The sequence below is a fragment of the Rhinolophus sinicus genome, chromosome 15 (assembly GCF_057876585.1).
Source record: "Rhinolophus sinicus isolate RSI-liver-muscle chromosome 15, RSI-T2T, whole genome shotgun sequence".
NCBI classification, from domain to species: domain Eukaryota; kingdom Metazoa; phylum Chordata; class Mammalia; order Chiroptera; family Rhinolophidae; genus Rhinolophus; species Rhinolophus sinicus.
In genome coordinates, this window is record NC_142515.1 from 88,220,239 (window position 1) to 88,245,219 (window position 24,981).

At 38.8% G+C, this 24,981-nt stretch overlaps 1 protein-coding gene across 1 annotated transcript in view; it reads right to left on the reverse strand.

The window, feature by feature from the left end:
• Positions 1-16,290: 16,290 nt before the first annotated feature.
• The window catches only part of CPE (carboxypeptidase E), a 95,087-nt gene continuing 86,396 nt past the window's right edge, over positions 16,291-24,981 (reverse strand). Inside the window, exons 7-9 of the mRNA XM_019744660.3 lie at positions 21,428-21,527; positions 18,701-18,819; positions 16,291-17,100 (exon numbers count right to left, since the gene is read on the reverse strand). Of these exons, the coding sequence (XP_019600219.3) occupies positions 17,002-17,100; positions 18,701-18,819; positions 21,428-21,527 (318 nt within the window). The 3' untranslated portion in view covers positions 16,291-17,001. The remainder of the gene's footprint in view (positions 17,101-18,700; positions 18,820-21,427; positions 21,528-24,981) is intronic.

Sequence of the window (24,981 nt, forward strand, 5' to 3'; positions counted from 1 at the left end):
AGAGCTTGCCAGCAGGTGGGCACTCTCCTTGTGTCTGACGCTCCGATTCTCTACCCACACACCAGCCCACACTTGGCCTTTAGCAGCTAGTCAGGAATTTTAGCAGAACTCTTACCCCCTTGTCTGGTGGTGCTGTCCTCATCCTGTGCTACAGGGGAGCCAGTGCTTCTGTCCACCTCTCTTCCCCTAGATTTCAGGCTGTAGTCAGTTCCCTGTGACTTGAGCTTTTAAGAAAGCCACGCTTTTGTCAATTACTCAGCCTTGTTTTTCTTTAGTTTTAAAAAATTTATTGGGGTGGCAATGGTTAGTAAAATTATATAGGTTTCATGTGTATAATTCTGTCATACATCATCTGTATATCACATTGTCACGGAGTCAGTTCTTTCATCACCATATATTTTACCCTCATATCCCCCCTCTCCCCTTACCCTCTGGTAACCACTACTGTTGTCTGTGTCTGAGTTTTTGTTTCTTTATCTTGTTCCTTTGTTGCTCTCAGTTTTATATCTCACATATCAGTGAAATCATATGGTTCTCGACTTTTTCTGTCTGACTTATTGCACTTAGCATAATCTCAAGATCCATCTATGTTGTTGCAAATGGCACTATTTCATCTTATGGCAGAGATAAAGAAAATGTGCTACACATACACAGTGGAATACTACTCAGCCTTTTCCTGTTGCTATGGTGGCAGCAATGCATACTAAGTTTCTACATCGAAAGCGGAAGCCAGAGGCGGGATTCTTCCTAAAAATAAACAATTTTTAGAATTGTTTATTCCTCTTTTCTATAAAGTTCCATGAGATAAAAGACCACATGGAGCCTGTTCAGTGTGACTTCCTATAAGCCTAGCACTGCTGGGAAGACAATAAGCTTTCAATATGCTTGTTAAGTCTGTATGAATTCATATTGGGGCAAGTGCTCCCAGGTGGAGTATGCATGGTCTCAGCCCCTTAAGCTGTAGGTTCCTGTGGGCTGCTTCCTCTCACCCTCAGTGAGAATTTCTGCTACCTCAGAAATTCACCACCCCACAGCAACCTACTCAGGGTGAAGAGAGCACAGTGCCTGGCATTCATGGACCATTTAATAGTAGGCAGTTCTGAGGCTTCTGGGTCGGCCTGAGGCTGTGCTCAGACTCTGGGACAGCACAAAAGGAGTGTGTGTGAGGATCAAAGATTACCTTAGAACACTGATCCCTCTGTCAGACCTTCAAAGGACACCTCGTCCCAAGAGGGGTATTTCTGAAATATGAACGAGAGGGTAAGGTGAACATACTGGAAAGGCAGGCAGGCACAAGGTGGTAGCCAAGGTAAGCAAGATTTTAGGTAATGCTTATTCCTTTTTATTTTTATTTTTGCCATGAAAATACAAAACTTTGCAGGTCAGAAAAAGCCATTAGTTGATCCATGTTATTAGATTAGATGAAGTCATCTAAAAGATGAGAGTAGATGAAGCGTGCTGGTGCTGGTTCCCTGGAGTGGATGGTAGAGGGGAGTCGAGGTGAGAGGCCTGCAGGCAGAAAGTGTGTTCTTCACAGGAATTTCATGCCCCTCTCTGCAGTGCCAGGCTGGGGGAGCAGCCCTGGATTTGGAGTCCTGTGTTTCCCACAGTTGGATACCTCAGGAAGAGACCATGGAAGAACGGTGGGTTGAACGTCAGTCTGCTTATGGCTTTGCCTCTTGATCTCTCAGAGTCCTTTGGTCACCTGACCACTTCAAATTTACTTTTTTTTTTTTTTACTCCTATTTCCCGACTCCCCAAATCAACTAGATGTAGGACTACAGGCTGGCTATCAGGGGTGCTCAGAATCCAGGAATCCCAACCCAGGTGTACCAGTCCTGCTCTCTGGATTCCTGAATCTCCGGGTTGACAGATTCCAATGTAGGGAGAATCCCAGGCCTTGCCAATGTTCTGGCTGTTTTTAGGTCTCAGGAACCTCGCCCTGTGGACTTCCAGTTTGGGGTTCGGACTCCAGGATTTCTGGTTTGGGGACCCCATAGATAATCTGATTCCGGTTTTGGGATTCCAGCAATTGCATGATGCCTCAGAAGGGGGCAAGTTGAGGCTGTTTCTCCCACATCGGCCCCATCACAGCCATACCTGGTGAGTGTGGGGTGCGGGTGATGCTCTCAAGAACACCCCAAATGTTGGCAGCTTGACAGAGAAGCCCTTCCTCCTTTGGCATATGGATGCCGCTTTTATTTTTATGTAGAAATGGATTTGCCCGGGCAGTTCCGAATTGCAGAGTTGGATACCAATTAGCGACTTGGTCCCCAGCATACAGCAGTCTTGGGTTTGTGCTGACCTTTAACTTACCCTCTCCCAGATGCACAATTCCCAGAATCCTGGACCGCCAAACATCCCTCCCTAAGATTTTTTTGTGGATCTCTACTGCTCTCAGTATAAAGTTCAAGTTCCCTAGCCTGGCCATGAAGAATCAGTCATATGATCCCAGGTACTTACCTGGAAGAAAATCCACCACCTCTGAGATGCTCCCTCCTTTTATCGTTTAGCCCACAGTGCCTGTTGCCTATTCTTCTCTCAGGTTTCATTTAACAATTAATGCTATAAAGTTTATAGTTGATGACCATTTTCTGTGTGTTGACAGGCACGGAGCTAGGCTCTCTACCCAAGGTGTTTTTCATTTTCTGTTTTTCTTTGCATCCACTCCGGTTATACTAATTAAGAGAGCGATTTGGTAGAAAGAGCATCGGCTTTGCCAGTAAAGAGCCCAGAATATGATTCTTGTCCCTGCCAGTTACTAGGTTTGTGATATCAGACAAGTTTCCTCATTGAATGACAGGTAGATTGATACTTATCTTACAGAGCAGGAACCTTTTAGTGAGCTAATCATGAAGCTTCCTTTTGGGGGCAAATTACATCCTTTGCTCCCTTATCAGTCTCAAAGTGTCAGTACCACCAAGTGTGCTGACTATACAGTCACCAGTAATGCCAAGAATAAAAAGCAGGACCGATAATAAAAAATTAAAAAAAAAGCAGTATCTGATAATAAAACATGAGGAAAATGCATCCATGCTAGATGTCATTTTGTTTAGGGATCCTACACATATGAATTATCATGTGGTTGATTCGGACAGGAATATATATATATATATATATATATATATATATATATATATATATATACACACACACACACACACACACACACATACACACACACATATATATACATATATACATATATACATATATGTATATATATATACACATACATACATATATATGTGTGTGTGTGTGTTTATTTTTTATTTTTACTCATTTTAGGTGCACAAAGCAAAGTAATAGACGTTTATCATTTATATCCCTCACACTGTGTCAACCCCCCTTCCCCATCCACTATCCCTCTGACATAGCACACAACCAATACATTTCCACTGTCTCTATTCCTAATGCTGTACTCCGCTTCTTGTAAGTATATACATATATATACATATACATATACATATACATATACATATACATATACATATATATATATATACATACACACACACACACACACACACACACACACATACAGAAACTTGTAGTTGACATTCATTATTGTTCAGCTTCAGTGTCAGCTGTACAATGCAGTGATCAGGCATCTACATCATCCCTGAAGTGGTCTCCCTAATGAGACAAGTGTCCATCGGATACCCTACAAAATCTTTACAACATTATTGATTACATTCCCCAAATTAACTTTCGTAACCCCGTGGCCATCTTGTGGTTACTGACTGCTTTCTAATCCCCTCACCTTCTCCCTCATCCCCACCCCCCTCCCATCTAGCAACCCTCAGTTTTTCCTCTATGTCTCTGAAACTGTTTCTGATTAGTTCATTCACTTATTCTTTTCTTTAGATTCCACATATAAGTGAGATCATACGGTATTTGTCTTTCTCTGTCTGACTTATTTCACTTAACATAATGTTCTCTAGGTCCATCCCTGTTGCAATTGTAAGATTTCTTTCTTCTTTATGGCTGTGTAATACTCCATTGTATAAATGTACCACAGTTTCTTAATCCAATCGTCTACCGATGGGTATTTCAATTGTTTCCATGTCTTGGCTATTGTGTATAGTACTGCAATAAAGATAGAGGTGCATAAATTTTTTTGAATTAGACGTTTAGATTTCTCCGGATAGATACCTAGGAGTGGAACTGCTGGATCATAAGGTAGTTCCATTTTCAGTTTTTTGAAATACCGCCATACTGTTTTCCATAGTGGTTCCACCAATCTGCAATCCCACCAACAGTGCACAAGGGTTCCCTTTTCTCCACATCCGCTCCAGCACTTGTTGTTTGTTGATTTATTGATGATAGCCATTTTGACTGGGGTGAGGTGGTATCTCATTGTGGTTTTTATTTGCATTTCTCTGATGGTTAGTGAGGTTGAGCATTTTTTCATATGTCTGTTTGCCATCTATATGTCCTTTTTAGAAAAATGTCTCTTCGTGTCCTCTGCCAATTTTTTAATAGGGTTGTTTGTTTTTTGGAGTTGAGTAAGTTTTTTATAAATTTGTGATATTAACCCCTTATCGGATATATTGTTGGCAAATATCTTTTCCCATTCAGTAGGATCCCTTTTTATTTTATTGATGGTTTCCTTTGCTGTGACAAAACTTTTTAGTTTGATGTAATCCCACATGTTTATTTTTTCTCTTACTTCCCTCGCGCGAGGGGATACACCAGTAAAAATTTTACTCCGGGTAATGTCTGTACAGTTTCTTCCTATATTTTCTTCTAGGAATTTTATGGTTTCAGATCTTACATTTAAGTCTTTAAGCCATTTAGAATTTATTTTTGTATATGGTGTAAGGAGGTGGTCCAGCTTCATTTTTTTGCATGTGTCTGTTCAGGTTTCCCAGCACCATTTATTGAATAGACTGTCTTTACCCCACCGTAAATTCTTGCTTCCATTGTCATAAATGGCCATATACACATGGATTTATTTCTGGGCTCTCTTTTCTGTTCCATTGATCTATGTGTCTGTTTTCATGCCAGTACCATGCTGTTTTGATTACTGTAGCCTTGTAGTATAATTTGATATCAGGTATCGTTATACCTCCCACTTTGTTCTTATTTCTCAAGATTACTGAGGCTATCCAGGGTCTTTTATGGTTCCATATAAATTTTAGGATTATATGTTCTATTTCTCTGAAAAACGTCATTGGTAGTTTGATAGGAATTGCGTTAAATATGTATATTGCCTTAGGCAGTATGGACTTTTTAACTATGTTAATTCTTCCTATCCATGAACATGGTATGTGTTTCCATCTATTTGTATCTTCTTTCATTTCTTTCTTCAGTGTCTTATAATTTTCTGAGTACAGATCTTTTACTTCTTTGGTTAAATTTATTTCCAGGTATTTTATAGTCTTTGAAGCAATTGTAAATGGGATTGTTTTTTAATTTCTCCTTCTGCTGTTTTATTATTGGTATATACAAATGCAACTGATTTCTGAATATTAATTTTGTATCCTGCTACTTTACTAAATTCATCTATCAGCTCTAATAGTTTCTTGGTGGAGTCTTTAGGGTCCTCTATATATAGTATCATGTCATCTGCATATAATGACAATTTTACTTCGTCCTTACCGATTTGGATGCCTTTTATTTCTTTTTCTTGTCTGATTGCTGTGGCTAGAACTTCCAGCACTATGTTGAATAGAAGTGGAGAAAGTGGGCAAACTTGCCTTGTTCCTGATCTTAAGGGGAATGGTTTTAGCTTTTCCCCATTGAGTATGATGTTAGATGTGGATTTATCATATATGGCCTTTATTATGTTGAGATATGATCCCTCTATTCCCAATTTCTTAAGGGTTTTTGTCATAAATGGCTGCTGGATTTTTGTCAAATACTTCTATTGATATGATCATGTGATTTTTATTTTTCATTTTGTTAATGTGGTGTATCACATTAACTGATTTGCGGATGTTGAACCACCCTTGCATACCAGGGATGAATCCCACTTGATATGGTGTATGATCTTTTTAATGTATTGCTGAATTCTGTTCACTAATATTTTGTTATGGATTTTTGCATCTATATTCATTAGAGATGATGGCCTGTAGTTTTCTTTTTTTGTGGTGTCTTTGTCTGATTTTGGGATCAGGGTGATAGTGGCCTTGTAAAAAGTGTTTCGGAGTTGGAGGAAAAATGGCGGTGTGAGGTGAGCCTCTGTAAAGCTCCCCTGGAATTTACAATGAATCGAACAACAAAAACTCCACAAAGGACTCCCTGCACAGCAGACAGGCAAGACGAAGAGGCCCACTACCAAAATCACCTACAGGTGGGAGATTTGCACGAGCATGGGAGGAGGAAAGGGAGAAGTGAGGAGATGGAGCCGCGCAGGCGCAGAACGCAACCTAGCTCAGTGCTCCGAGCTCCGAGCTTGCTGCTTCCCGAAACTACCGCAGCTGTGGGAGAGGGAAGAACTCGGACTGCTAGAGCTCCGCTTCCCACAGGGTTGAGGGGGCAGCATACAACACGGTTGAACCCAACGCTCACGGCAGACACCTCAGAGAAAAGACTGAGGGAAAAAGGCTGAAAATGGTGGTTTAAGCCCTCACTGCCGAGCAGAGAACGGAAGCCTTAGGCACTGAGACTAGCCGCCCCCTCCCTACCCTCCCAGAGCTCGCCCCGCCCCCACCTGCACGGTGCTAGAAACGGAACAGTAGCAGTGTCAGATCAAAAGAACAGAATATTTGCAGTTCTGAGAACTGTGGACCACAGACACAAATTCGCAGCCCAACTAGTTCCGGCAAAGGGGAGGGAGCTGTGGAAGCAGGACCGGCTGTGGTGGTGGTCGCCGCCATTGCTCTGGGCCACCTCTCACAACTCACCCCGCCCCTGGCCCCACCTATCTGGGCGGATCCCTGCAGGAGTAAACAGAACTGCTGAAACATACGGGCTCTGAATCTGGAGCTGGAAGAGCTTTGGAACATCAAAAGCTCTCCGCATACCCACTGGGACACTGCGCCCTGTGACCTAGATGAACTATTAACAGAGGAGAAGCCCATCTCCCAGGGAATCCCCCCATTGTGTGAGAAGCTGGAATAGTGCAGAGAAAACATAGCACTACCGTGTGGGAGAAGAAAAATAAGCTGCAGTTGGAGAAAAAAATAAAACATTCTACCAACAAGTACTGGAAAACAAAAGACAGACTGCTTCCTATCAACCTGTTGCAGAAGCCACTCCTGTAGATGTCTAGGAAGAGAAATAGTAAACCAGTAATCGCCATGAATAACCAAGGCAACAAGATAGCTCAGAAAGAAAGTGAAAAATCTCCAGAAAAGGCACTTAAAGATACAGAAATATGTGACTTAAATGACAGAGAATTCAAGATTGCAGTTCTGAAAAAATTCAACGAGACGCAAGAAAACACAGATAGGCAGTTAAATGAACTCAGAAACACAATCAAAGAACAGCATGAGCATTTTACGAAAGACATTGAAATTTTAAAAAAGAACCAAGTAGAATTTCTGGAGAGTAAGAACTCAATAGAAGAAATTAAGAATGAAATAACCAGCTTAGGTAGTAGAGTTAACAAGATGGAGGAAAGAATCAGTGACATTGAAGATAGAAACCTGGAAATTACACAGATGGAAGAAAAAAGAGACTTGAACTTAAAAGAAATGAAAGAACTCTACAAGAACTTTCTGACTCCATCAGAAAGAGCAATATAAGAATAATGGGCATACCAGAAGAAGAAAGAGAGAAGGGAACAGAGAATATAGTCAAACAAATTGTCGATGAGAACTTCCCAAACTTGTGGACAGAACTGGACCCTCGAATCCAAGAATCAAATAGAACACCTAGTTACCTCAATCCCAACAGGCCTTCTCCAAGGCACATTGTATTGAAGCTGTCTAAAATCCACAACAAAGAAAGAATCCTCAAGGCAGCCAGGGAAAAGAAGACGGTAACTTACAAAGGAAAGCCCATTAGATTATCATCAGATTTTTCAGCAGAAACTCTACAAGCCAGGAGGGAATGGAACCAAATATTCAAACTATTGAAAGAGAGAAATCATGAGCCAAGAATAATATATCCAGCAAAGATATCCTTTAGATATGGAGGAGGAATAAAGACCTTTCCAGACATACAGAAGCTGAGGGAATTTTCTAATACACGACCTGCACTACAAGAAATACTAAAGGAGGCTATTCGACCACCATCAACAGGGACAATTTGTGGCAACCAAAACTCAAAAAGGGGGAGAGTAAAGGCCTGAACAGGAATACGGGAATGGAGAAAGTAAGCGTGCTGAAGAAAATGGAATACTCTAAATATCAAACTTTCTTTTACATAAACTTAAGGGTAACCACTCAAAAAAAATCCAGAACTGAAACATATACTGTAATAAAAGAAGAAACAGAGGGAAACATCATAGAATACCACCACACAGAAATAATAGACAACAACAAAAAGGCAAAGAAACAATGGAGACACAGCCTTACCAGAAAACTAAAGATAGAATGACAGGAAATCCTCACATATCAATAATCACCCTAAATGTAAATGGACTGAACTCACCAATAAAAAGGCACAGAGTAGCAGATTGGATCAAAAAACTAAACCCAACCATATGCTGTCTCCAAGAGACACATCTCAGCTACAAGGACAAGCATAGACTCAAAGTGAAAGGGTGGAAATTGACACTCCAAGCAAATGGTGCCCAGAGAAAATCAGGTGTAGCCATAATGATATCAGATGAAACAGACTTCAAGGTGAAAAAGATAACAAGAGACAAAGATGGAAATTTCATAATGGTGAAGGGGACTGTACAACAAGAAGACATAACAATCATCAATATTTATGCCCCCAATCAGGGAGCACTGAAATATACCAAGCAACTACTAACAGAACTAAAGGAAGAAATTGACCAAAACACAATTATACTAGGGGACTTAAATACATCATTGACAGCTATGGATAGAGCATCCAAACAGAAAATAAATAATGAAATAGCAGCCCTAAATGACACATTAGATGAAATGGACATAATTGACATTTATAGAGCACTTCATCCTAAAACATCAGACTTCTCTAGTGTACATGGAACATTCTCAAGGATAGACCATATATTGGGACATAAAATCAGTCTCAGCAAATTTAAGAAGATTGAAATCATACCATGCATATTCTCTGATCACAAGGCTTTGAAATTGGATATCAACTGTAAAAAGAAAGCGGGAAAAAACACAAATACATGGAGATTAAACAACATACTTTTAAAGAAGGACTGGGTCAAAGAAGAAATTAGAGGAGAGATCAAAAGATACATAGAAACAAATGACAATGAAAATACATCCTACCAAAATTTTTGGGATGCAGCGAAAGCAGTTTTAAGAAGGAAATTTATCTCATTACAGGCCTATCTCAAGAAACAAGAAAACTCCCAAATAAATAACCTCACGTTACACCTTAAAGAACTAGAAAAAGAAGAATAAGTGAAACCGAAGGTCGGCAGAAGAAAGGAATTAACAAAAATCAGAGCAGAACTAAATGAAACAGAGAACAAAAAGACGATAGAAAAAATTAATGTGACAAAGAGCTGGTTCTTTGAAAAGATTAACAAAATTGACAAACCCTTGGCTAGACTCACTAAGATAAAAAGAGAGAAGACACTAATTAACAAAATCAGAAACGAAAAAGGAGAAGTTATCATGGACACCACAGAAATACAAAGGATCATCCAAGAATACTATGAAGGACTATATGCCACCAAATTCAATAACCTAGAAGAAATGGACAAGTTCTTAGAAACATATAGCCTTCCAAGGCTGAACCATGAAGAACTGGAAAATCTAAACAGACCAATCACCAGTAACGAAATTGAATCAGTCATCCAAAACCTTCCCAAAAGCAAAAGTCCAGGACCAGATGGCTTCACTAGTGAATTCTACCAAACCTTCAAAGAGGATCTAATACCAATCCTGCTCAAACTCTTCCAAAAATTGAAGAAGAGACAGTACTCTCTTAACTCATTTTATGAGGCCAACAATTACCCTGATACCAAAACCTGGTAAGGACAGCACAAAAAAAGAAAACTACAGACCAATATCTCTAATGAATACCGATGCAAAAATCCTAAATAAAATTCTAGCAAATCGAATACAACAATGCATTAAAAAGATTATTCATCACGACCAAGTGGGGTTCATCCCCGGGGCACAAGGATGGTTCAACATCTGCAAATCCATCAATGTGATACATCACATAAACAAAATAAAGGACAAAAATCATATGATTATATCAATTGATGCAGAAAAAGCATTTGACAAGATACAACATCCATTTATGATTAAAACAATAAAATAGGTATAGAAGGAAAATACCTCAACATAATAAAGGCCATATATGACAAACCCTCTGCTAATCTCATAATTAATGGTGAAAAACTGAAGCCCTTTGCTCTACGTTCAGGAACACGACAGGGCTGTCCCCTATCACCTCTGCTTTTCAACATAGTGTTGGAAGTCCTTGCCAGAGCAATCAGGCAAGAGAAAGAAATAAAAGGCATCCAAATTGGGAATGAAGAAGTTAAATTATCACTCTTTGCAGATGACATGATGCTATATATAGAAAACCCTAAAGACTCCACCAAAAAAGCTATTAGAAACAATCAACGAATACAGTAAAGTTGCTGGCTACAAAATCAATGTACAAAAGTCCATTGCTTTCCTATATACTAATAATGAAATCTCAGACAAAGAAATACAAAAAACAATTCCTTTTGCAATTGCAGCAAAAAGAATAAAATACCTAGGAATAAACTTAACCAAGAATGTGAAAGACCTATATGCTGAAAACTATAAGACATTTTTGAAAGAAATTGAAATTACAAATAGAATTACCATATGACCCAGCAATCCCTCTCCTGGGTATCTACCCAAAAAATCTGAAAACATTTATCCATAAAGACACGTGTGCTCCAATGTTCATTGCAGCTTTGTTTATGGTGGCCAAGACATGGAAACAACCAAAATGTCCTTCGATAGATGAATGGATAAAGAAGTTGTGGTATATATACACAATGGAATACTATTCGGCGGTAAGAAAAGATGATATAGGAACATTTGTGATAACATGGATGGATCTTGAGAGTGTAATGCTGAGCAAAATAAGTCAGACAGAAAAAGCAGAGAACCATGTGATTTCACTGATATGTGGTATATAAACCAAAAACAACAAAAGAACAAGACAAACAAATGAGAAACAGAAACTCATAGACACAGACAATAGTTTAGTGGTTACCAGAGGTTAATGGGGCTGGGGGGTGGGAGATGAGGGTAAGGGGGATCAAATATATGGTGATGGAAGCAGAACTGACTCTAGGTGGTGAACTCACAATGGGATTTATAGATGATGTAATACAGAATTGTACACCTGAAATCTATGTAATTTTACTAACAATTGTCATCCCAATAAATTTAAAAAATAAATTTAAAAAAATTATCTTCAAAGGGCCTTCTTTCAGAATAGGTAATAAATACTGCCCAGAACCCAAAGTATAGCAATCAGCATATGTGAAGTAGTCAAAAATATATAAGACAAATATATGAATTGAAAGAATACAAGGCTTTCCAGAGCATGCTAAAGAAGTGAGGTAAAGTGGAAACAGGATGGACCTGAGGTCAGGAAGAGAGGAGTTTTCATCTTGGTCTGCCACTTACTAGCTGTGTGAAGCAAGGAATTGTAATTCTGAGTCTGTTTCTTCATCTGTCAAGTAAGAATGCTGCAACACTTCCTATCTTACCATGTTATAAGTGGATTTCAAATGACTCATTTCAGGTGCCTGGCATGGGGTGTACACAAGATATATGCTCAATAGTGGTGACGATGATGGTGCTAGTAGTGGTGGTGATTACAACAATGCTGGCCATGGCCAGAGACCACGGTGAGGGTAGAGACCACAGAGCGAGCAGTTAGTAATTGCTAAATGAATCTCCAAAAGAAGAGAATGAAGAAAAGGAAGGGGATGGAATACTACAAGAAGCTAAGATAGGTTAAAAACTAGATGCGGTAGAAGAAAGTACCACAACCTACAAAACCAGCCTGTGGCCTGTGGCATCATGGAACTTTCCAGTAAGTTCCATCAAGGTGATTTTCCGTTTTGGAGGCATTGCAGACCACATCCAGTATCAGCTTAGGTTGCGCTGATGACCCTTACTTAACCAAGCTAAACCAAATCTTTGCCCTGGTTTTTTTTAAAACACTGACTCTCGGTGAATTTTGCACTGATTTTTAATTAATCACATAGAACTCAACTATGTACTACACTAGAAACCCATGTTCTAATTGAGTTGACTCACAGGATGTCTAGTAGAGAGAAATAAAGAGTAAAAGAAACAGTATATTTGTAAGTACCTAAAATAATGTTTACTTAAGAAAGGCAAAACTAGGATGTAGTGTATTTACAAGGTTAGACCTAAAAGAACGGACATCTTGACATTTCCGAGGCAGAAACTCCAAATGCCAGCCAGTCCTAACCACAGAAGACAATCCTTATGAGAATTGTGAGAAGAGAACTTGCGTCATATGTTGAAACAAATGATGGGTTTTAAGCCTCCCACAACGTAAAATGATGGAGAGATTTCAGAAGTTGTATAAATAAAATATGAATATCAAGGTTTGTATTTCCCTTTATGGAAGTAATGTTTATCTTCATTTATGGGAAGAATTGAAAATCAAAATGTGAGTTGAGAATAGCTATTCCTTCCATAGTAATATGTCTAATTTTCATTGACAATGGGTGAGGCAGGGAGCAAAGTGCAAAATAATGTGCATTATTTCATTAAAATCAACTGCCCACAAGCCCTTTCACCATCCCAGCACACAGCCTCAAGGCCTACCTCAGCGCCCACGGGAGATTTTGAAGCTGCTTCTGCCTGGGGCAAGGAAGGTTGGGGAAGAGGACGCTTACAGTCCTTTTATAGAGTTGCTCCGCCCAATTAGCTCACCTGTCATCACCTACAACTTAGCTTACCTGCCATCACCTGACTTCGCTGTAGGAAGGAGTCAGTCAGGGGTGGGACTAGAAGCCAAGAGTCTTATTCCAGTGGAAGTCCTTCGACCCAGATCCATTGACCAAATGAGAGGAGTTTCCTTCTCAATAGTACTCAATTCTACACCCTTCATTAAATAAAATCAGAGCATACTGAGAGCATGACCGGGATAGTGGGAACGTTTGAAACCTGCATCATAATCACAAATGGTCGCGAGGACAAGACTACATGGAACTAACACCCTCCTTCCAACCACTGACTGGGTACTTGACTTGGTCTTAGACATACATTCTACTTGCCCCTGCCTATATTTGCTGCACCCTGTTCAGTTAGGCGAGACCAGGTGATTAGTCCTAGCCACTGAATTATGAGCAGAGCTGATATGTCTCACCTGCAGGCTAAAGAAATGAAAAGTCTGTTCTTGGTTCTTCGGTCTCACTTTTCCTCTTCTGCAGTGACTGCAGAGGTTTCACGTTCCAGATGGGGCAGCTATGCCAGGTGGAGCCTCTGGTAACCTACGTCCCGAGTGAACGAGAGACAAGGAGTTCATAAGGGCAAGGCCATGACCATGGAGAATGATGAGAGAAGGAAGCGCTTTCCAGAGTATAGAATCAATTCTGAAACCAGGAACATTCTCCATCCCCAGTAGAGGAGGCCTATAAAGTATCTGCCTGGCAAGATTTCAGGATTGCTGCAGACCAGTGAGTGCTGTGCACCTCCCGTTCGTCACCGTTCCAAACGCAGTGTTTACTGCCATTGTCTTGACCTTATTCTACCATTATATGTTGGGTGTGCGGAATGCATACAACCTGCCTTTTTAGTTCATAGGTTTCTGGAGCAAGAGTGGCCATAGGCAGACCTGATATAGAGGCTACTGTGGGATCACGCAAAATCCCAAACTTCATTTGGTATCAAAGCCTTTAGTTGGGATGACTTTAAGTTGCTTCCCCTGTGCAGAAATTAAGTGAAACCTATGTTTGAAAAAAAGGGGGGAGCAAAGTTATGTTGGAGACCAAAAGGGAAGACTATGGTGGTGACAGTGTTGCTCACCAAAAATTGTGGTTAAACAAAGCTGTGTGCCTAGCTCTGGCCAATGAGCTGTGGACGGAAGTGACTTCAGGTAGTCTTCCTGCGACCAAGACAAGAGACGGAGGAAACCTTGTGTGGAGACAGCAAAGCCACAAGGCTGAAACATTCTGTGCTATTGAGTCACTACATGTTAAGACAAGTTTCCTGGAGAGTTACATGGACCAACAGACTTTTCATGAAACATAAATTACTGTTAAGTTAAACCACCAAGATTTAGGGTTGCTTCTTACAACCCTTATATAAGATAGGATAGTCTGGCTTATCCTACCTTATATAAACTTCAAGGAGCAAATTCTGAAGTTCCTTAGAGCTTACTCCTGATATTTTTCTTCTAACTCTGTGGGTTCCTCCTACGGGATTTTATATATTCCCACAACTTTAAATACCATCTACATGTAGGTAACCCTACTCCAAGCATGCCCCAGATAGTTCTGGATTATACCTAGTGTGCTGGCAAAATTAGTCGTTCCCCTTTCATTCTCCAAACTGTTACAGTTTGGATAATTAAATAATATAGTCTCCTTATTTATATGTCAATTATATGCGAATTTCTATTTCCAGCCCCAGGCTTCCTTTAGAGCGTCACACATAGCATAACCAACCATAACACTCAACACCTCCATTTGTATGTCTCACACGCATAGGCATCTCAAGCTTAACATCTCCTAGACTGAAAATGTTTGCTTCTCACCTTTTCCAATGTGCTGCTTCTCCAATATGCTACATGTATGTACCCATTTGCTTGAGTTAGAAACGATGTCATCTTTGACACCGGCCTCTCCCTCATCACCCACGTGTAATCTCTCACCAATTCCTGTCAAACCTACCTCTGAAATGTATCACAAACCTACCCACCTCTTCTCATTTCGCCTGCCAGCACCTGATCCAAGTCATTGCTCTTCTGGACCCCCGCTTCATAGTTTCTACTCCTGCTTCTACTCTTTACACAGCAGCCAGAAGGACCTTTAAAACATAAATTAGATCATGTCCTTTCCTAGTTTAAGAACATTCAGTGATTCTAAAAATAAAATCTTAAATTTTCTATTCTGGTCCATAATGTCCTACATGATGTTGTCCCTGTTTATTTTCCTGGCCTTTACTCCCCACCTCCCACATCTCTGTCTCAGTCATTCTGTTCTGCTTTTAGTCCTCCAGCAACAAGCCGTGTTTTCTCCTCCCCTGATGCCTTTGCACCTGCTGTCCTTTCTATCTGGCAGAGACTGTTAGATGCTCACCAAAGACCACATTCCCCTCACCCACCTAGGTGTACTGCTAGACTCCATTTCCCAGACTCCATTGCAGTTATTGTAGCCAGGGAGTACAATTCCAGGTAATGTGATGTGAGCAGAATATATTACACTTCCAGGCCTGGTCCCTAAGGACATCCCACACATACTCCTCTATGAACTTTCCTCTTTCCCATTGTCTGCAGTGGAGATGACCACCATACAACTTTGGTGGCCACATGTAGAAGATGGCACATCTTCTGTCAGAATGGGTCCCAGAATGACTGTGTGGGGAAAATCCATCTCCTCTTTTTGTCTTCTGTCCAGTACAGGTACCTGAGTAAGACATATACTTCTACTGTGCTTAAGCTATTATATATTTGGGAGTCTATTATTACAACAGTTAACACTATTTAAAAAAACAAACAAAGAACAAAACCCTGTACCTGGAACATTGATCAACATACCAACACACACACACACACACACACACACACACAGAACACCCCTACACTCAGTCACTCTGCATTGCTCACACCTATTCATATCTTAGGTCTGGGCTTATACCGTGTTTCCCCGAAAATAAGACCTAACCAGATCATCGGCTCTAATGCATCTTTTGGAGCAAAAATTAATATAAGACCCAGTCTTATTTTACTATAATATAAGACCAGGTCATAATATAATATAATATAGTATAATATAATATAATACCAGGTCTATAATATAATATAATATAATATAATATAATATAATATAATATAATATAAGACTTTTGTCCACCACAATAATATACATAGAAATTCCACTGTGCTTGGCATACAGCAGTCAGTTAATTTAAAAATATAGAGGATGAACAAATAAGAGACCACTATCAAGGGAATACATTTTTATCATGAGACCACAATTCTAGACTAAAAATCAGAGAATTAAAATACATACCATGGGGATGTATATGTGTTTGTTTGTTTTTTACCTTTATTCATTTAGAATGCAATTCTGAGCAAATTTACAACCAAGAGAAAACCCTAAACTTTGAAGTAGTGCTAACAGGCTGAATGATATGGCAGTATAGCCCCTCTATGTACAAGCAAGAAGTCAATTTCCATTCCCTTCATAAAACTTCTTGCTAAACATTTACATTTTCTTCCCATCAAAAATGCATTAACAAAATCATGCTTATATAGCTAGTCAGCACAAGAGACAAATGACAGTTTATACTGAACTATTTAAGTCTTTCAGTATCGTGTTCACAACTCCAAGCTATAGCTGTTGATCTTTTCAATGGCATTCATTATGTCACATTGTCACCAATTACATTAAAAGGACTTCGTTAATTTTTAAAAGCTAGAATTACTCAGAAAGTTCTGTGTTGTAAATAATGTGAATATTGCATTTAAGTCTAAGATGGCAAGATCATTTAAATCTTTTCTACAATCCTTTGTGAAATATATGTAGGAAAATGAATGTTATATAAGAGAAGAAAGAGCCCAAGTGATTACATTTTTACCTAAGAGTCTAATTATTTAAGTAATTTCTATTAATATTTAAATGGTTAAAAATAAGTCAGTGTTAAATATTAACTGCACAAAATCTAAAAGAAAATGGCCACATTACATCATACTACATTATAGAGATAAAATAAAAGCAGCTAATTAGAAGCCTTTTTAAAAATTTAAAGTTTCTGACATCATTTTCCACCATTCCATCAATTCTTCCTTTTCCTCTTCTTTCCTTTCAGAAAATGATTCCAGTTCAAAATCAACCTAAAAGTGAAAATCAGGAATATATTGTTACCAAAGTGCATATGTACTTTTAAAAGCTGAAATTAAAAAAATAATAATAATAATAAAAGCAGTTTTAGAGCTTATAGGATAAGCTCAATCTAGCTACCCGAATTAAAGTATATCCTAAAATATCTCTCGTGATAAAAGATACTTTCAGTGGAAAAACAAAAAAATCAAAAGATATTATGTTTGAAATGTGCTTTGATCTAATAGGTTTATTTAAAGGTAGATTATTTAAAGACAGATTACTTAAAGGCAGTCTTTTTTCCCAGTAAAAAGATATAATTTATAATTAATGTTCTGCCTTTAAATATTCAGCGAGCTTCTCCTGTCAACCTTGAATTTTCTAACAGCTAAAGGAACGTGGAAGAATGCAGTTCGGTGTCCTGCCATCCCAAACCACAAGGTTCCACCCTCCAGAATTTCGAATCTGCTAAAGAAACTGATGGCAGCACACATCTCCAAACCACCACAGACGCAGAGGCTCAAGAACTCAACTCCCCTTGGGAACTGGGTGGCCTCATCAGATCCATGAAGAATCCATACACTTCTGCATAAAGGAAATTCAAAACATGCAGCCCCCATCCCCGATATTTCTCCAGCCCTCTGGATATCTATGCCCCCATTACAGACGGAACTAAGAGTCCCTTGATTTAGACACTTAAACTGCTCGTTGTTTAGGAACATGCTGACCTTCACCACCTCCTTGAAGTAACACATGCTAAAAAGGTTAAGGATAAAAAAAGGTTGAAACTTTCACAACCTGTTTCTGAGCTACTTTTTTCCAGGATTCATTTGCTCAGATTCACCATCCAATTTTAATACATTTACAGCCAAATGTGCACATATACACAATCAAAACCAAAGCACCAGTTAAAAACTCAAGATGTTTTATTTGCAAAACCCAAGCATTGATACTCCAAACTTTGGATGCATAAACAAAAGTACAATAAATTCTTTTTAAGTAAGCCGTTTGATTGTAAATCCTGTAAGTCATTACATGGTTCCAGTAATGTAATAAAAGATAGTAGTAAAATCCTGTTCTAAGAGAAGTTTTGGTCTCATGCCTATTACCTTCCTAGCAAAATAAATGGTATCTACTTAAATGTAATATGGTGTTAGTTAGTGCTCATAGTATGTGCTTAATAAATGTTTAGTTAATGCCTGAAACTATCTTTCAGGCATAATTTATTTTTCCAAATATTCATTGAGTATAAAGTATTGTACTAGGTGTTAGAGATAAAAAGATGAATGCCACAGAATCTCATATAGATTGAAATCAATGTCGCAAAATAAAAAAAAAAGTTTTATTTTTCAGGTTCTATTTAAACTTCTTGTGGATCTCTTTGAAAAATGAGAGAGAATAACAGAGTTTCACAATGAGTGGTATTAAATCAACCAATGAGCCCTTGATCAAATCACTTAACTTTCCTAAGATTCAGTTTTCTCCTATGTTAAATGGGGATAATCATGGTACCTACCTCATATGGTTATTATGAAGATTGAATATAAGTTACTTAATTATGCCCGGCACATGTTAAGTACTTAATAAATCGTAGCTGTTGTTATGATTACTTACTCCAACAGCAGGGCTATAAGGAACAGCCACTTTCTTTGTTATCGCCAGATAGCCTGGAGCTGAGGCTGTAAGTTTATAGTTTCCTGGTACAAGCAGCCTCCAGTAATCACCATCCTTTGCTGTAGGGAAACAAAATGTCAAGTCATTAGGCAGATATGTGAAATGCATAATTACGCCAGTGAAGAAATACCCTCTATACCTCAGTTCGGCTTCTTTTATTCCCTATTTTTAAAGTAGATGTTAATGGAATTTCATGAAATTTTGTTGAAAAAGAGTGTGAAACTCTCTAAAGGCATCATTTCCTATGGCAATTTTACAGAGATTAATGTTAAATTGTCTAATAAATTTTTTAAAATAATGAATCCTCACAATCACATCAGAAGTATCACAGGTAAAAAGATATCTACAGTTCCCAAGCAGTGGGGTCAGCATCTGACATCATGTTTTCTTGCCAAGAGAAGACCTGATGGTCGGAGAGTCTTGATCAGTGTTTCACAAAGTATGGCCCAAAGATATTCTCACCGTAATCCCTGATGCACTTGTCAGAAATTCAGATTTCCAAAGATTCAAAACACGTTGGTCCACAGTGCCTTCTAGGAACTGCATTTCCACAAGTTCTCTGGAGAATCTTAGGCAGTTACGTTTCACACTCTCTCACTCTCACACATCCATAGTTCCCTCCTAACCTAGAGCAGGTAGGTTCCAGGGCCCATAGCTATAACCACTCTCACACATATACTTTCAACTCAGTTACTTTTCCCTCTTGGTTATTCACGCCTGGCAAACCACCAACCCTGGATAATTTCCAACTCTATGCCTGCCCCTGTGCGGCTGCAAGGAGCTGGAGAAAGCACACACCCATGCTGATCTGTCTCTGATTCATCAACAGCAACCTTACACAGGTCATGATGCTATCCTGCCTTCCTCCTAGTCCCTCCATCACTAATCTTTCACTCTCCCATTTTCCTAGACCAGTGTATTATCACTGGGAAACTGGGTAAGATGCAAATTCTAATTCACTAGCTCTGGGGTGAGGCCTGAGATTCTGTATTTCTAACCAGCTCCAAGGTGACTGAACTCAGCTGCTGGTTGGGGCCCGTATTTTGAGGACCAAGGTCTCAGTGAACAATTCACTTTCTCCTTTTTCCTAACACTTCTAACATGTCCTCTTCATCCTCTCTCTCTGTTGGTGCTTTACACCATATTTCACTGTGAAAACAGAAACAATCAGAAAAAAAAACAAGTCCCCATCACCATCTCCTCCAATCCACCTTTAAACTCCACACCTCCTTTCAATTAGTGCCTCATTTACCTTCTTCTTTTTATAGCAACATGCCTGGAAAGATTCGTCAATACTCTGTATCTCTAATGTCTCTCCTCCTTTTCTCTCTCCCAGATCAGGCTCCCACCACGCCATCAAAACAGATTTTGTCAAGATTCTCCACACTGGTTCGTTCACAAGGTTCATCTTACTTGACACTTTTTAGCACTCCCTCCATCTTGAAACACATCCAGGTTTCCAGGACATTGCACTCAGTTTTCCCTCGACCTCACACTTCACTGCTAGGTCTTCCTCATCGCCCAGCCCTTGAAAAGCTGGAGTGCCCCAAAGCCCATCCTCAATTTGCATTCCTTTCTACCTATATCTACTCCCTACATTAGATTTTACTAAAATTTTCACATAATGGAATGCAAAGAAAATAATATTTGTATAATACACTAGGGTTAACAGATAGGAGAGGTTTCCTGTGGCCAGAGGGGATCGACGCCTGGGTGCCATGTTCAAAAGCCAATCTCCTGAAGGGCCAAGGGAGTATATCTTAGCACAGATTCTGGTATATGGCTGGGAAGATGTGCTAGCACTTAGTGGATTGTTGATAAATATTTGTTGAATAAATGAATAAATGGAGTTTTAGAGGACAAATGTTAAAGTTTTTTTTTAATACATGTTATACATGCAGAGGTTAAGAAAGAGGTAATGGTATAGAGTGGTTTGGAAAATAAGTTAAAGGTTAATTATAAGGTCTAGAAATATGTAAAGAGTTCATAGCTAAAAATAAATATTATTTTTGTTGAAAATATCCCAACAAATAACAGTTAAACTGAAATAAGTACATAGATGTTTATTAACAGGAATAGGTAGGTTTGCCAGGAAACTGTATCATTTGGTCCAACCTGGGAAAATTGAAATGTGGTTTAAACCAAGAAATAACTAACATCGATGTCAATCCTGTAACATCCTGTTTAACCTTGAATAAGTCTGGATTTATTATCTGATTTAAATGAAGTAATGTATAGGAAATCCTAGACATACAGTATGCCGGCAGTTATCCTCCTTCCTACTCTTTTCACTCCCACAAATTAATAGCTCCTTAGCACCTCTTCTTAAGAGAGATCAGAGCAACGCTGGTATTTTAATTCTAGTGAGTTCATTTTCCTTTGCCTCCAGAACTACAAAGAATCTCCAATGGACAGCACCACCTCACAGCTCTGGAGTGAGATACCTGAGGAAAGGGCGCCCTCTGCTGCACCTCAGTTTCTAAATGAGTCACTGCTGAATTGCTCCCACAAAGGAAGTTTAACTAGATAGAAGCTGGGGGAAAGAGAAGGCAAAGAGATATGAGGCATTTAATTGTTTTGCTTAGCACAGCATAAGAATTATGATATAAGCAATCACGCTCCTAGATAGACTGCGAGAGCCTCCAGATCATGGCAATGAGCACCCACCGGATGTAATGTCATGGTCTATTCCTTCCACTGATATGGTTGCATTGGCAATGGGGTTACCTTGAAGGTCTCGAACAAATCCTTTAACTCCTCGGTGTATCTGTGAAAGTCAAGAACAGCCAAAAAATTCATATCAGAAATGATCTAAAACTCCATTTCATGTCAATCATCTCCTTATTTTCTAGAAAAACACTGTGGATCCCTGTTGCTTAAGAATCAAAATATGCTCAAAAGGCCACTAAATGGTTTGTGCACTCTTTACTCTGCTATTTCCCAAGTGGACAAGTAACCTCCCGAAAATTTTTATCTTGTTCTGAGTCAAAGACCACTGAACCACCAAAACAATAACAAACAAACAAAAAATAGAAAGTCTGTCATGTACGTAAAACAGTTCTAGTCTTAGCATGCTCTTTCATTACTTGCTATTTTAAATTTGGTCAGCTATGATTATCTTATATAGCCTCTGTCAGTTAACAAGAATGCTACATTACAGCCCTGTAATACTTGTTCATTCTTGATAAAAAGATATACACTGCTACTACTTTGGCATTAATTCATTAACAATATTATTTGGGTTGAAAATAAGTGTCATGAAAGATCAGTGACCTTCATAACTAAAAATTGGATTTAGAAAGAAAACAGAAGAGTTGTTATTGAGAATAATCCCCGAATTACATTGCAGTCGTCAACTAACTATTGCAATGCACACTATAAAAACAGCGTTGTTTCTTTATTTTTAAATGAAAATTCAATTCAGTCAGGATGTGTTTGAAGTGACAGAGAGTCACTTCAGGTCTTTAAGGAAGTACCGCGTCTGGAATATCGAATGGTAATTCATTAAGCTTTATTATTACTTAACAAAATATGCCCCGATCTCCCAAATGCTCAGGCTGCTCCTCAACCTGGCCCCAGAAAATGAATTTTCTTTTGCTACTTTCCCTACAGAAAATAGAATGAGTTTCATGTATCCCTTCATCACTGGAGAATAAATCTGTCAGTGGTACAATGTTTTATCGAAGAGATGCCCCTAATTATCAGCAAATTTTTTTTGCATTTGGTATGTTTTTAGAAAGAAGCAGAACCTCTAAAACACTATACACTGACAAAAAGCTAAGCATGCTGTCAGTAATAATAAATGATAATTTTATTGGCAACCAGGATAATGAAAAGGGAGCAAATACATTTTAAAAACAAAAAGACTGGGGTGGCCAGTTAGCTCAGTTGGTTGGAGTGTGGTGTTCGATCCCCGCATGGGCCACTGTGAGCTGCGTCCTCCTTAAAACAATGAATGAATTAATTAAAAACAAAAAGACATTTTTAGAGCCTAGTGAATCTTTGACTTTTCCCCAAAATTGATTTATGAATTAGCCAATCATAATTAAGAGATTGAAATTTAGCCACTGGAAACATGAAGAGTAAGCTTTCAGAGTGAAATTTACATGGTGAAAGACTCAGGAGATTACAAAAATTGTAGAGATGATTTTATTCAACTTGGGGCACCATAATCCTGCTATAATCAATATTATAAACCTTAGGGAGATGAAAGTTTTAAATTTCCTCACCACTGGAACATAAGTCAAACAATCACTTCAAAAAACATATAATTCACCTGTATTAGGCCAGAATATACCCAGTTAATATTCGTGACTTTACTTCTTTCTGCTTCTGAAACCCAAGACATATTACAGTATGTGGTTTAACAAATAAATAAGTAAATGTCTATCTCTGATATGCCAATTATGGGACACAACTTTTCGGTTTGAGAAATCCCATGGTAGTAATAAATCTCAATCAAAGTGTCATGAGCTGTCATCACAACTCCACATGAATGCAGATTGGAAAACCCTGGCACTTTATGGTTTTTGCAAAGGAAATCAAGGAAGTGCAAATTTCACTCATGACTGGAGGAGCTATTTCCTACACTTGTCCCTCTTGTAATAATTTCTCCTGAGATTTCAGGACATTTCAATCAACCAAGGCTTTAAAAAAAATCCAGAAGATTCTCCATTGTTGCTAGGACTGTAAGTAGTCCTTAAACCCTTTTGTATTTACATGTCACCCAGAGGGCTTGCTGAAATGAAGAAGATTCTAGAGTCCTGCCTTGCAGGAAGTGTGATTTAATAGTGGGACAGGAAACTCATTTTCAACAAGAACCTAAACGATTTTGAAGCAGGTGCTTAGCTATTCTTTGAGAAATTCTTGGGGAATTTTGAGAACTCAACTGTTCCAAATCTATTGTGTATGAAGCTCTTCTTAGCAAACCATTTACCCGAATTAACTTTACAATTCCAGTTTCTGCAAACATCCCTTTAAAACTCTGCAAGAGACTTCCTCTCAACCCATTACACAATTAGATCTCCTAACCACCTATTTTCCATGAGTTGTAAACTACTGTACACTTCGATTTTAGGCACAGGTGTTCATTTCCTAATCACCATATTCTGTTTCATTATCAAGAAAGCAATTGCAACACAGAACTTCTGGCCATCCTCACTGATCTCTCATCAGTCTTTGAGTCCCTAACGTGGCGTGTTCTACAAGGCGTTCTGCATGAGCTCACAGTTGATGCCATTCTTACTGCTTCTGCACAGCCTGCATCATAACACTGATGCCCTATGAAGGCGGAGCACGAGGATCTGTGGACAGACCAAATTTTCATTCCAAGCGGCATAAAACAGGATTATACAGTCCTGTGCAGTATGGCCCTGGTCCCTCTTCTTCCCAGCTTATTTCTATATAAATTGATACACCAGCTTTTAGACGGACTGATGCATGCCCACTTGTTAACATAAGTACGACCAACATTCTCCTCTTTCCTGATGGCGTACGTTGGTGCTTAATTTTGTTTTGTATTTTTCTCAGGAACTAAGAGAGGACTAATAATCAGAGTAATAATCTTATTGGCATCAACTATAGTAAATCTTATAGTCTAGCTCCCAGACGCCTTTTCTGAGCCCCCAGGACAGGGTTAGGGACCCTTCTACGCACTGCCATTGCTTTTTGTAGTTAACCTTTATTTTAGCATTTATCTTCTTCTCTTGTAATCAGGTACTCATGTTTCTGAACCCCACAAATATGAAGCCTTCCTGAGAATGGTCACTATCCCCAGTGTCTCACAGGGTGACGAGGACATGAAAGTAGCACAATTAATTTCTATTGGAAAAAAAATGTAAATAAAATGAAAAGCATTGTACTAAGAAAGCATTCTTTAATATCTAAATGGAGAACACACCAAATACCCTTGTCTTACTTCCTCTACCTCCAAAAATACATTTTTCAGTTACCTTTGCTCTTAGAACATCTATCCAAATACAACTCTCTTCAAAGGAGACATTTTACAGGGATCCACACCTGTAAAGGTCACCATGGTTTTTATCCTCAGTTTTGTTGTTGAAAATACTTTTTTATGGTAACATAGAGTAGGATCCCATTGATTGAAAAAATCCTGTTTAATGGGTGTTTTTTTTAACATCACTAGCTGTCATTGGTGGATCTATTCCATGATAGTCCCTTTTGGTCAGATCCCTTATATGAATATTTGACATGTGTAAAAT